The sequence below is a fragment of the Patagioenas fasciata genome, chromosome 18, assembly GCF_037038585.1.
Source record: "Patagioenas fasciata isolate bPatFas1 chromosome 18, bPatFas1.hap1, whole genome shotgun sequence".
Lineage (NCBI taxonomy): Eukaryota > Metazoa > Chordata > Aves > Columbiformes > Columbidae > Patagioenas > Patagioenas fasciata.
Genome location: NC_092537.1, coordinates 9,873,370 through 9,887,452, shown reverse-complemented (window position 1 = coordinate 9,887,452; position 14,083 = coordinate 9,873,370). Strand labels below are relative to the sequence as shown.

The window sequence follows — 14,083 nt, the reverse complement described above, 5'->3', positions numbered from 1 at the left end:
CTCTGCAGATCCCCCAGTCCAAGCCCTGCTCACGCGGGGTCACAGAGCAGATCACACAGGGAAATGCGTGGGGAGGAAAAAACAGCCTGGGCACTTCACTTGGGATTGTTGTTTTCTGGAAGACGGCCTTTAAAAACCAGAAGAACATCGCGGAACAATCTCCAGACCCAAGGACCCGGGGCAACTGATTTCTGCCCTCAAATTCTGGCTCCATCCTTCCAGGTCAAACTGGCAGTTTCTCCAACCACCGCGTGTGGTTTTCGGCTCCAGAGAAGGACGAGTATTTCCTTCCCAGCTCCATCAGCAAAGCAGTGCCACACGCGGATTCACGTGCACAAACTGTCACAGAAATGTTCTTGGCCCCAGGTTTCCGGTATCAGAGTCTCAGACGTTTGCGCTTTAAAAAATACTTTAATTACGAGATAAAAAACAACTTAAAAGGTACAGCAGAGAAACAGGCCAGACTGGGCGTCTCTCATGGAGGGGCAACACAAGGCAAAAGAGACTTGGGCTTTTAAACCCATTGCTCTAAGAAAGCCTCTCAGAAATGGTGGTCAGGAGCAGGGAGGACGGCCGGGACGCTGGGAGAGGTGAAGCGCAGTAGGGCACTTTCCTCGGGATCGCCAGAAATAACTGCGTAACCTCAAAGAAATCGTGGTGTGGAGAAGGGCAGAAGGACGGACGGGATGCTGACAGACGTGAAGTGGTGTATGGCGCTTTCTTCAGGGACGCCAAGAGGATCTTCTCCTTTTCTAAGACATCATCCCCCTGAGAAGAGAGGAAGGATGGGTGGGAATGATCACAGGCAGTGCCACAGAAACAGGGCCACAGTCCAGGGTGTCACTCACCAAAGCCTCCCTCCTTCCATGTCCCCCATGAAGGGGACCCCTCCCCATGCTCCTCCAGAGCCCAGACCCTCGCAGTCTGAGCAAGACCCGCAGGGGAAGCCTCCAAGAGCGTCCCTGTCTGGGGAAAGAGCCAGCAGGGACCTGACGGCACAGGATGGGGACACCACAAAGCCAGGGCAAACAGGCTTTAACTCACCTGCCTCTCCCTTCCTGCCCCCTCCGGGCACTGCCCTGGCTCAGAGAGTTCCGCTGAGCCCCTGCAGAGGACGTGGAGGCCAGCTCACACCTGAGGTTTATATACAGGGGCACTAAACCAGCCCCAGGACCATCCCAAGCCTCCGGACACACTGGTACAAGTGCAGCTGCCTCCCAGCAAGTCCCTTCCCACCTGCAGCGCGTGGAAGCCTCACCCAGGGTGCTGGAGAGACCATCGGTCAGGGCACTGAGGTCCTGAGCTGCGGTCAGTGGTGTCACAGGGTGGTTGGGCAGCTCCTGGCGGGGCTCTTCACTCCATCTCCTCTGGTGAGCCGTGCTCAGCCGCTGCTGCGCGGTCTCTGGGAGAAAGGGAGAGAGAGAAGCTGTCAGAAAAGCTTCAGGCCTTGGGCACTGCGGCCCCAGACCCAGTGGGGAGGGTGAGGGGACACTTCCCTGATGCAGACGCTGCTGCTGCTGCTTCAGCTGCTCCTGCTGCTGCTGCAGAACCTGCTCCTCGTGTGGCCACTTTGTGTGCAGAGCACCAGCCCCCGGTTCTGCAGGTCGCTGCACAAGTTCTCCATGTTCTCGATGAAGACCCAACGACCTTGGTCAACTGATTTCTGCCCTCAAATAGTGGCTCCATCATTCCAGGTCAAATTTCCAGTTTCTGCCACCACCACATGTTCGTTTTCACATCAAATCTCCATAACGAACACTTGCAAAATGCTTTGAGATAGTGCCACAAAAATAGGAGCAGTTGAAAGGGGGCAGAACATCTACTATTAGCATGTGGTTAATTACTACTACTTGTTTTTGTCCTCTGAGCAGTATCACTATCTTCTCCTTTGAGTTCCTGTTTACCAAGAGAACGGTGTCAGTGCTGGGGATGGCACAGAAGCAAAAGGAGTTTCTGCAGGGCAGTGAAAGGAGGATGTGCTGGAAAACACGAAGATGTCTTCTGGAAAGCTGAAGGAAGCAGAGGCTCCAGAGAAGGACGAGTAACCTCCTGCAGTTTGGACTGCTGATCGAAGGCGAGTAAAGAAACCAGATGGTAAAGCTATAGATTTAGTGCAGGATTTGAGAGGAATCAATAAAATGAAGCCTTACACATTGTTAACCAAATTATGGTTATGTTATCGAACCAACATCAGTAAACTCACTGGGGAGCTGATGCTCTATCCCAATAGCTGATTACAAGGAAAGAGTGAATTTATATAGTATTTGGAACCAAGTGACCCAGCAATGTGAAGTATGTCTGGAAAACAATCTTAATAAGATAAATATGATACAAATGCGAACAATTAGAAAAGGAAATGTAGCAGGACAACATTAGCAACCAGATTTCTCCAAACTCCCTAGAAAAGGGGGTTTGCTGGTGTTAACAGAGACCTTCTCAGGCTGGGCCAGAAGCATCCCCTGCCCAGCTAGTAAAGCTGGAAAAGTATCTAAAGCTTTGTTAAATGAGACCGTACCCCGATTTGGGGTCCCCGCTCCACTGTCCTCTGATAGAGGACAGGTAAGTTCAAGCCACAGCAGCTTCTACTGGATCTTTAGGCATTAAAGTGCATAACTTTTTAGAGTCACTGAGATCAATGCTGAGAGAACTGGAAAGCAGCAGGTCCTACTGGTTCCGACGTCTGTTTCTTATCTGCTGCTTTCTTCACTCTTGAACAGTGAATCCAGGTGGGTTGTTCTTTCATCTTGATGGCAGTAAAGGCCGTCAGCAACAGCTGGAGCAGTCCATTCCACTTGTCTTATCAAGGCTGACATGAAAAAGCTTTCACAGAAACTTCATCTATTGGCTTGAAAGAAAAGACTTCAGTTTTCCTTGGCTCAAGGCTTCCCTCTCATTCTGAGCAGCGCTACAGGTAGTGCTTGATGCTACTTCCAGTTAGTGTCCTGGCAAATTCTGCCTATCTGCTGTTCCATTTAGTGATTCATTTTCTTTTCTACCTGCTCACTTGCTTAAGGCTTGCAGGGAGTCTGCAGCTGCCAATCGATCTCTAATGCTTTACTGACTTGCAGCACTACCTGTGCAACAAAAGGGGGCCCCCTAGCAGAGGACATCACAGCGGGTACCCCAAATCGGGGTACAGTCTCATTTAACAAAGCTTTAGTTACTGTTCTAGCTTTACTAGTTGGGCAGGGAATGCTTCTGGCCAACCCGAGAAGGTCTCTGTTAACACACTGCAAGGCAGAGTTTACTGATGTTGGTTCGAGGAGGCAGCCGTCCGGGCTCAGAGACATCCCTCTCATTTCTCTCTGTCTTCCCAGCAGCTCATCTCGCAGTATCAGCTGCCAATTTATTTCCAGTTTCCTGATCAGTGTCTCCTCCTTGAAATGCATGATGGCAACTTTTCTAGTAACAGCACAGCTTCCAACAACTGGAGTATCACGTTTAATCTCTTTTCCTTGTGCTGTTAATAAACTTGGTCCTTTTCAAATGTTCCATGGGCGCGCACCACTCCCAAAGCACACTTGGAATCTGTCCAGATATTAATCTTCTTCTCTTTGGATAATTCTAAAGCTCGTGCATGTGCAGCTGTCCGGGCAGAAGTCCCAGGAGGCAAAGGTTTGACTTCGATTACCTCGTGGGTAGTTGATAGGGCATCCCCAGCTCTATCTACTCCTTGCTTTACAAAGCTGCTTCCATCAGTGAACCAGGAGTCTTCGGCGTCTTCCAGCGGCTGTTCCATTAAATCCCATCTGCTGGAGGAAACAGCTCCCATTGTTTCCAAGCAATCCTGGACCACAGGCTCTGAAACAGACCCACTGGGGAAAGGGGCTGCAGTGACAGCGTTGGTAACGACAATATTCACATCATCTAGTTCCACCAGTACCGCCTGGTATTCAGGAATCTCGAGGGAGATAACCCATGGGTACCATTTTTGTTCCAGTACGGTTGGGACTGTATGGGACACTTTCTGTCCCACGGTGAACTCAGGAGCTTCCTGTACAGCGAGTCCAAGAGCTGCCACAGCTCCACGACATCCAGGCCAGCCTTGGCTCACTGCATCTGATTGCTTAGGGAAGCAGCAGCCGCTCGGTTCTGAGCTCTTAATTGCTGTGCTAGAACACGCAGAGCAACGCTTTGCCTTTTGTGTGAGCATAACTCCAATGGCTTGGTGATATCTGGGAGACCCAGGTTCTTTGTTTAGTTGTGCAGATGCCCTCAGATGCTTCTCTTGTCCAGTTCAACTTGGAAGTCCTTTTGTTTCACGGTTCATAGAAAGGCTTTACTCAAAGTCCATAATTATAAACTCAAAGTCTGCACCAATGTGTCATTCTAAGAAACGCCCAGAGCTCTTTTACCGCTGCAGGTTCTGGTGTCCGGCAAACAGCTTCTTGTCGCTCCATCCCCAGCTCTGGTGCCCTCCGGAGATCTCGAATCCCAGATAAGTCACTTGATGCTGGATCAGCTGGGCTTTCTGTTGGGAAGCTCGATACCCACTGCATCTCACCAAATTTAGCAAACTTGCAGTGCATTGCATACGGTCTTCTTTGGTTTCTGTGGCAGCTCTTTTATCTTGAATGTCACTTCGCCTTGTTTGAATGTTATTATTGCTTGCAATTGTTTTCCTAAGTCTTGTCTCCGTAACGGTTTTGGAGACCCAGGTGTAGATAAGAACTTAGGAATTCCATTTTGTCACTTCACCTTGTTTGAATGTTATTATTGCTTGCACTTGTTTTCCTAAGTCTCGTCTCCGTAACGGTTTTGGAGACCCAGGCGTAGATAAGAACTTAGGAATTCCATTTTGTCACTTCACCTTGTTTGAATGTTATTATTGCTTGCACTTGTTTTCCTAAGTCTCGTCTCCGTAACGGTTTTGGAGACCCGGGCTTAGATAAGAACTTAGGAATTCCATTTTGTCACTTCACCTTGTTTGAATGTTATTATTGCTTGCACTTGTTTTCCTAAGTCTCGTCTCCGTAACGGTTTTGGAGACCCAGGTGTAGATAAGAACTTAGGAATTCCATTTTGTCACTTCACCTTGTTTGAATGTTATTATTGCTTGCAACTGTTTTCCTAAGTCTCGTCTCCGTAACGGTTTTGGAGACCCGGGCTTAGATAAGAACTTAGGAATTCCAATTTGTTTCTCCAGTTTCTATTGGATTGGCTGTTGCAGAAAGCTTTGTCTTCTTGGCCAGTAGCTCCCACCACAGGTACAAAATCTTCATCTAATGGTATCAATGCCTGATTCAAAACCAAATGAAACGTTCCAGTCTCAACTAAAATCTCAGCTTCTTTTCCATGTTTTCCTCTTCTTTCTCCAGAGTTTCACCACCTCGGAAGCTGAAGGCACATCATCTTCAATTCCACACTCTGTGGGGACACACAGTCTTCTATCTCACTCTCCCCTCTCATCAGGGGAGTTTTCTGTCTTATTCTACATGCTGAACAACATGGTTTCAACTTCTCCTGAGCTTTATTCTGCTCCCTTTTTAACGTGAACACAGCTGGATCCTGGGGTGGCAAGTTAATACTGCATTCTGTCTGCCACTCTGGGTGTTTTTGCAAAGTGAAAAACGTATCAGCGTCCACCACTTGACTGCACTTGCCTTCTCTCTTCAAGAAGAACGTTAACGTGGCATCATTCAGAGTTTCATTCAGAGGCCACTTCTCCTCATCATCTAATTTATACAATGGCGACTGATTATAATATGTCAGCAAGGTTTCTCTATTCACGTTATCACCAGGTGGTTCCCCAATCTCTTTCCTGTGAGCTAACATAAGGTTAGTATGAAGTTAGTTATAACTGACGAGATTCTTACTGTTAATTACTAGTCAAATATAAGCTAAGCACTCTGCTTCTAATCTTCCGGTCTCTTTGTCAGGCAAAACGATTTAAAACTTGAAAAATATCCCCTCATTTTGCAGCTGGTTAGAAAGCATTTACCACGTCATTGGTTAACGATGGGTACGTCTTTGTAACTTAAACACAGTCTACATTAATTTAGCGGCTTCTCTTCAGTCCAGAGAAGGGAGGAGGTTCGGGATGCCGGCAGAGGTGAAGTGTTGTAGGGCGCTTTCCTCAGGATCTCCATAAATAACTGCATAACAGCAAAGCAACTGTCTGGACTTTGGCCTCTCAGCAGGAGGAGCATGAGACAAAAGAGACTTGGGCTTGTAAACCCCCACAGTCTGTGCACCTGCTCTTCACGCATCTTTCACGAGCCTGTTGGTCCACTGGTAATTTTGGGTCTGGGGCCTTCATTGTTTCTTCTTGGATTCTCTCCCTCTGTCTTCCAGGCAGTTTTTTCTCTGTCCTTATCTCGATGTGTCGAAGCATAGAATACAACTAAAGGAATTTAAGTGAGTAAACTTATTCCGCAACAGCCCTCCCTTTCTTTTTATTAAGCATCCTCACTAATGTTTCCAAACGAACTCCTGAAGTCTTCAAGGCCTCTAACGCGTACCCACAGTCTCACATCCGATGTTATTACAAGTCACGCCAGAAGCAGAGCTGACAGAATGGCCACTGGGGCAGAGCCTGATTAAAGGGTCTTGAAAGTAATGGGAGGCCGGAGAATGGAGGACAGGTCAGCTACTTGCACAGGTGGAGATGCTTTCCTCAGGGCCTCTATTAATGCATGCGTATACTCAATGGTATCGTCCACAGAACGGGAGGAGGATGGAGGGGTTGTTGACAGCCGTGCAGTGTTGTATCGTACTTTCTTGAGGTTCTCCAAGAAGATTCTCTGCTTCTCTAACTCTTTGTCCCCCTGAGAAGAGAGGAAGGATGTGTGGGATGTATCCCAGAAAGTGCCACAGAAACAGGGTCACAATCCAAGGTGTTGCTCATCAACAAGAGAAGTATCCCAAAGCCTCCCTCGTGCCATGGTCCCCCATGAAGGGGACCCCTCCCCATGCTCCCCCAGAGCCCAGAACCTCGCAGTCTGAGCTCTCCCCCCACCTCACCTGCTGGGCCTGGACCTTCAGCAGCTGCATCTGGGCACTGAACATGGAAGACAGGGAGGCCTTTTCCTGCTTCAGCTGCTCCTGATCCTGCTTCAGCTGCTGCAGCTGCTGCTTCAGCTGCTCTGGCTGCTGCTTCATCTGCTCCAGCTGCTGCTTCATCTGCTCCTGTTGCTGATTCATCTGCTCCTGCAGCTGCTTCAGCTGTTCCTTCTGCTGCTTCAGCTGCTCCAGCTGTGGCTTCAGCTGCTCCTGCTGCTGCTTCAACTGCTCCTCCTGCTGCTTCAGCTGCTCCTCCTGCTGCTGCAGGACCTGCAGCTTGTCCCAGAACTCTGATTGCATCCTGCGTGCCTCCCCCAGGGCTCGCTCCCCCTCCGCGTGCTTCTGGGCCGAGAGCTGCAAGGCAGAGCGGGTGGGGAGGTTGGGGACAGGGACCCTCTCTGCCCTGGGCTGGGGCTCCTCTGGGCGTCCCCTTGTTCCCCTCCCAGCACAGGATTCACGACTTCAGGAGGGGTGTGAGACCCCAGCTGTGCTGCCGGCCCGTGCACGGCTGCGAACCGTGGCGCAGACGCTCTGCTTACCTCCTTCGTGCTTCTGATCATCTCCTGCTGCTTCTGGACATGTCGCACGGCCTCGATCACCTTCTCCTTCTCCAGCCGCATTTCCTGCCAGGCCTCGTCCAGCCTCTGCCTGTCTCTCGCCAGCTGTTCCTCCTTGGCTTTCAGCTCCTGGCGCTGGATCTTCAGCTCTGCCCGCTCCTAGGGTGGGCACGGGGGAAACCGATGCATCACCTGCCCCATCCTGGACACCATCTCCCGTCTTCCCAAGGGGAGGCAGAGCCCCTGTTGAGCTCCTCGTGTGGCCGCTTCGGGTGCAGAGCAACAGTCCCCAGTGCTCCAGCAGAGCCCTCACCCACCTGCCTGTGGGGACCAGGGCTGGCAGAGCTGGGACCGGACACACACACACACTCCTTCCCCAGAACGGATGGAACCCCTCACCGTGCTGCACACCCTCAAACACGCTCACTGCACAGCAGTTCCTCGGCACTGGAAATACCCAGCCTGAGTGGTCCTTTGCCACCCTGGCAGCCCTGAAAAATGCAGCTCTGCCACACTGTCTGTGCCACATGTCCCCTCTGGACAGCCCCAGAGGGAGCAGAACCGGCTCTGGACACGTCCCAATGGCACAGGGAGGTTTTGCCTCACCCACCGTGGGGGTTTTCTCTCCCCCGACTCCCAACAGAGGCGGCTGTGCCTGCTCTGGCTGCCCAAGCTCCTCACGGGTGAAGGGGAGAGACAGAGGTGACTGACGCTTCAGTCAACAGCTGAAAGAGGCTGGTGGAGCCTGTTCCTGAGACACCCCCATTCTCACCACCCCGAGTGACGTCTTTGTCACAAGAAGGCAGCGCTGAACGTCTCCCCGTTGAGCAGGACCCACGTGTGAGCCTGCCAGACGCTGCAGGGCCAGACGCCATTCACGGGCTCCAGGCCAGGGACCTCCAGTGGGCCAGAGAAACACCTGGACCCAGCCAGGAGCCTGGCCCAGGCAGAGGACACAGTGTGGGCTCACCTGCTCCAGCAGCCAAGTCTGCTCACCCAGCCTGGTCTGCGTGTTGGCCACCAGCTCCCGGACACGGCTCTGCTCCTCCTCCATGCTCCTCCTGCACACGTTCTGCAGGTCGCTGGAGAACTTCTCCATCCTCTCAACGACGCTGTCCAGAGACCTGTGCAGAGGAGCCGGGGGAGGGGTCACCCTGGGGGACACACTTTGTCTCACTGCGAAGGAGAGAGGGACATGTGCCGGGCCATGGGCCGGGCAGCCCTGTCCTGAACCTCTCGGGATCAGAGCAGAACAGTAGGAAGATGCAGCTGCTGCTTCGGGGAGCAAGGACAGATACTAAACAACAGCTCAGCATCCCTGGAGGCTCAGCATCCGGGTGGGAGAGAGGATGGCCCCTGTTCCTCCTGTGCTCCGAGCCTGGTTCCCCAGAGGTCAGGGAACACCGCGGCCAGGGATCAACGTGGGGACACGACACGGGCTGTCAGTACCTGGTGTGTGAAATGGTGCCGGTCAGCACATCCATCTCTCTCTCTTTCAGCCACTTGACGTGCTGGAGCTGCTCCTCGTGTTTCTTGCGCAGTTTCTCAACAGACTCCCTGCAGGACACGGGGAAGGAGCCCACCACGGGCTGTTACAAACTGGTGCTCCCCATGACGGGCACCATGGAAGAGGCTCGGTCGTGGGGCTGAGAACCAGGTCCCAGGAGCTGAGCTGGCAGGCTGGTCTGTTAGGGGGCATCCCACAGACAGCCATCCCCATCTGGGATGGACCACATCTGGGGGTTATGGGCTTCTCTACCAACACCAGATTTCTTATTGACCCAAACTATGTGGACATCAGCAACTCATTGTTCTGAATAAAAGGGATCTGGGGGAGAGAAAACATGGGGTTCAGCATCTTTCAAAAGGCAATACATTCCCTCGGAATGACGTCTCCAGCCAGATCTCCCTGTCTTCACCTGCAAAGCAAATCCCCACTCCAAAAGCCACTGGGCTGCCCTCAACCCAGCGCTTCTGGACTCTCCATTCTCCTTTCACTGTCTCCCCAAACTGTTCCCTGATTCCTTCACCCAGACCGGGGGCACTGGCACCACGTGCCGCTCGTGCCGCTCTCACCTCTGCAGCTCCCGCAGCTGCTGCAGCTCCAGCCGGTGCTGCTCCCACAGCTGCTCCAGGTCCAGCTGGTGCTGCGCCAGCAGCTCTGCCCGATCCCGCGCCATGTCCTGCCGCTCCTGCCGCAGCTGAGCCGCCAGCTGCTCATTCTGCCGCCGCAGCATCTCCACCTGCTGCTCATACTTCTCCTTCATTATGTTCACTGAGGTCCTGCCCAGAGAGAGCCCGTGAGGGGTCACAGCACCGAACAAGTGTTGCTTTCCTTGCCGTACCTGGTACTCTGCACCCAAAGGGCACATGGGGATTTAGCAGCAGATCAGTTTTGCTGTGTGTGTGGGGAAACGGAGGCAGGGGCTGCTTCGCTCTCTGCATTCTGAGCCCTGAGCCCTCTGCTGCTGCGCAGTGCGGTGCCCTGACTGGGGACGTGCTGGCAAAGGGACAGGCCCCTCCTCTTGTCACCCACCCAGGGCTGGATTTGGGCCGCGCCCCAGCACTGTCCCCCCAGGGGAGATGGACGGGGCTGTGGGCAAGGACCTGCCGGAGGAGGGGAGCACAGCCCAGAGCCCAGTACCTGTGGCTGCTCTCCTGGACATCCAGGTGCTCCTGGTGCTGCCGCTGGGCACTCTCCAATAACACTTTCTGCTGCGCCCGCTCCTCCTCCAGCATCCGGACCTGCCGGGACCGGGGAGAAGGTTCTTGTGCTGCCTCGGGGACAGAACCCCCACAGCAGCACTCGGTGGCCGTTGTTGGCATCTCAGCACAGGGAGGTTCCTCCTCTCTCCCATCACCCTGATGCTGTTAGGAGCAGACATGGCCCCTTCTCCTCCCCCTGGGTCACCCATGGGCCCCATCCAGCAGGCGCTGGGGCTCACCTGGCTCTCCAGCTCTGCCACACGGGCCTGGGCGCTCAGCAGCTCTGCCCGACAGTCCAATGCTGCTGGGGAGGCGGCCAGCTGGCTGCAAGAAAAAAGCACCTGATGTGGTCAAGCCGAGGAGGCCACGAAAGACAAGATCCCTCCCCAGTGCCAGTGCCTGCCTCGCAGGTGAAAGGCAGGATTCAGCCTCTTGGCTGCCGAGGGAGCAGAGACCCCAACAGCTCCATCCCTGGTGCTCCCCTGGCTGCATCCGCCCCCTTCCCCGGGCACCCCCACCTCACACCCCCTGCCCACCGCTCCAGGCACGGGGGCTGCAATTCCCTTCTGAGCCCCATTGGGACGGCACAAGTCTGAACCTGCCGAGGGGAATGGGACTGTGGGCTGGATCAGCGGGACAAAGACCCGCGGCATCACCCCAACTGGATACCAGAAAGTGCTTAACACGAATTGGGTCAATCTGAGGCAAGCACTGCTGAGAGCTGCTGCTGCAGCAGCCACACGTGGAGCAGACGGGAGCGCTGCGGCCATTGACCGGGCCTTTACCTGCCGGGAGAGCGGGGACCCGGCCCTTCGCCCGCGGTCTCTGAGGGCTCGGCCTTTTTCTCTTCAGTCTCGGAGGGTTTGTTCTTTTTCTCTTGCGCCTCCGAGGGCTCAGCCTTTTTCTCTTCAGTCTCGGAGGGCTTGGTTTTCTTCTCCTGGGTCTCCATGGTCTCGGCCTTTATCTCCTGTGCCTTGGCCTGTTCTTCGGCTCTCCTGCGAGCCAAGGCATCAATCAGCCAGTCCATCGGGTCGGGTTTAGGTGCTGCCTCCTCTGCAGCCCTGGACTGGCTGGTGGGATCCGTGAAATCCTCATCCTCCCAGCTCAGCCAGTCGTCTTCGGCCCTTCTCCTCCGCACGGGGTTCCGTCTGCGGGGAGGACGAGGTGTGGAGCGGGGCTCTGGGTTTGTTTCGCTGCTGCTGTTGGCAGAAAACCTGAGGAAGGAGAAGCAGTTGCAGACCTGCCTGCGAGGGGACCCGGGGACCTGCCTGCTCCGCCTCAGGGACAGCGACGCTCCAGACACACGCACAGCACCGTACCTCACCAACTGCCCCACCGCCGGCTGGACCGCGGGCCTGGAGCCCATCGAGGGCTTGTACTCTCCGAAGACAAGCTCCTTCTTGTCCCCGCGCCCTTCCTCCTCTGTTCAGACAGGGAGCCTTGAGTCAGCGCCCAGAGGAGCAGCTGCTGCAAAGACACCAGCCCTCCCCTCCTCCTCCTCCTCCTCCCAGGCTGCCTCGAGGGCAGAGCACAACCCTTGTGCATGAGCCGCCTTCCGCCCCGCTGACCCAGAGCCCCTTGACCGCCCTGCTCACCCCGACACAAAGGGCATTTCCCCTGCAAGGCCACGAGAAATCCAGCTCGCTAGCCCAAGCCAATGCTGTCACCTCTGCAGACCTGCCCAACGTCCCTGGCTGGGCTCACCTGGCTGCTTCTGGGACTTTTTATCCACTTTGCACTCCCGATGCTCTCCCGTACCTGGCTTTTCCAGGACTTTGGCCACGGAGCCTCGTCCGAACAAGCCGTCCAGCGTGGAGCGCGCTGGCCGGAGCTCCTCTCTGTGGGGACACGGTGGCAGATGGTTTCTCCCAGAGGCAGGGCTGTCCCTCCTCACACAGCCTGGCCAGGCTGCTCTGGCTCTTCTCTGCCAAACCAGCTGCTCTTGCCCCTTGCTGGGACCCACGGGCAGAAGCTCCGGCATCCCCCCCCAGCACAGTGGCACCAGCTCAACACACAGCCCACCCCCTGCGTTACTGCCATCGCCTCCTCACTACCCTTACTCTTTTTTCGGGCCTTTGCCACGTCTTAGCACATCCAAGAGGTCGTCGTCTTCAGCATCTTCAAACATCGACGTCTTCCTCCTCTGGACCGGGGCCACGGTGCGCAGGGGCGTCTGGCGTGGGGGCAGCTCTGGGGATGGGATCGCCCGTGGGAGGAGGTTTGAGCAGGGTGGGGTTTGTTTTTTTAAACAACAAGAGATCAAAGCAGCCCTGCCTGCTCTTCTCTCCCTGGACCATTTACAAAGTCCTTTTTCAATGTCTTTTCCGTGACTGAACCTCACAGCAAGTGACAAAGCGGCAAAGCGCCACTGCCTGCTCTGTGCCCCTGCATCCACTGCTGGGACATGGCTGGGGGTCACTGACACTGGGGTTTCCAGCTCCGGCAACACCAGGAGCTTCTTGAGCTTTGCAAGTTTCCAATCAGATTGTTCCAGCCCCTCTTCACCCAAAGGCCCTGCTCTAAACACACCCTGGCCCTTGCCCCAACCCACCGGCTGCTACTGGTGTCCAGAGTGGATTTATCGGGGCAAAGGCCATTTGAGGTGACTATCAGATCCATGAGCGTCCCCGCTGCAGGAACAAGAGGGGCGAGTGCCTGTAACACTGCCCAGTGCAGCCGGGACCCACACAGATGTGCCCTGCTGGGCTTTGCCGTGGACCGGGGATGCTACAGCCACCCAAATCCTGACCACAAAAACTTGTTGTCCTTTGGCACGGTGCACAACAGGCCGGGTGAGGCCCAAGGGAAGATCTGAGCCTCCCTTCCCGGAAAGGAAAGGCCAGTTCTGTAACCTGGGGCACTCCCTGAGCTGTGGCACAACCAACCCCGTTATCAGGCTGCTCTAGAAATGACCGCACTGCTTAATCAGAGATGGGACTGGGTGGCTTTCCATTTCATCAGCTGGGACCTCACACAAACTCAGCCAGGCTGCTGATTCCTTTCCTACAAGGAGGAGGCATCCAGCAACCTGCTTACCTTTCCTGCTGCTCTGTTCTGCTGTTGTCTCAGAGCTGCTTTCAGTGCCACATTTCACGGCCGTCTTCTGTGGGCCAGCACTGGGTTTCGATGTCCTCAGGAAATCCCAGTCCCGGTCGTCCTTGTCCTGGAAAGCAAGAGGATGAGGACGGGCACAGGGCGAGCGCAGCGGATGCCTCAGCACTGCTTCTCCCTTGGGAGGCTGGTGCTGGGGGCCGCGGCTGCAGCGCACGGGGGCTGAGACGGGGGGATTTCGGTACTTGAAACGCTCTGAGCCCTGAGTCCTGTGCTGAGATCCTGCTGCTGCCTCTGGGAGAAGTGTCAGGAACACCCAAGGCCATTGCTTTGGGTGAGGGCTCTTCCTACGACGCTGGAGCCGAAGCGCACCCAGGAAGGCTGGGCTGCAGCAGCGGGTGCCCCCGGGCTTTGCTCCATCCTCGGTACCTGGAAGCCCGTCTCCCACCAGCCACCCACTCCCCTCTCCTGGCTTTTTACCCCTGCCAGTGATGCCAGAGAGCTCAGCCCCAGCCCTCAGGACATCCAGGCTCTCTCCCCACGTTTGGGCTCACCCCTGCAGCTGCCTTGTTCTCTCCAGGGACGTTGCAAATCTCTGGAAGCAACCTGTCGGGGCAGGGAGCGGGTGCAGAAGCTGAGGAGGGGGCAGGTCAGGAGGACGTGGGGAGCACGCGGAGATCTGAAAGGCACTCACTCCTTGGTGACCCGCGCGCTGGTCTTCAAGGCTCTCCCACCGGCTGTAAAACGGGGTTCAACTGGAAACACAC

At 55.0% G+C, this 14,083-nt stretch overlaps 1 protein-coding gene and 1 long non-coding RNA gene across 2 annotated transcripts; both read right to left on the bottom strand.

The window, feature by feature from the left end:
* Positions 1-391: 391 nt before the first annotated feature.
* Positions 392-3,138, bottom strand: LOC139829310 (uncharacterized). Its single transcript, XR_011741781.1, has 2 exons — positions 1,259-3,138; positions 392-768 (listed from the first exon to the last, which is right to left on the bottom strand). It is a non-coding gene; the product is annotated as an uncharacterized lncRNA (long non-coding RNA).
* Positions 3,139-5,540: 2,402 nt separating this feature from the next.
* On the bottom strand, positions 5,541-13,866 carry LOC136109467 (fas-binding factor 1 homolog; the record flags this gene model as incomplete). Its single annotated transcript, XM_071816322.1, has 13 exons — positions 5,541-6,767; positions 6,964-7,356; positions 7,542-7,718; positions 8,530-8,683; positions 9,009-9,116; positions 9,636-9,842; positions 10,204-10,304; positions 10,505-10,589; positions 11,051-11,479; positions 11,585-11,687; positions 12,024-12,103; positions 12,326-12,455; positions 13,302-13,866. Coding segments are annotated over 13 exons (2,760 nt in total), but the record flags the coding sequence as incomplete, so codon positions are not given.
* Positions 13,867-14,083: the final 217 nt, after the last annotated feature.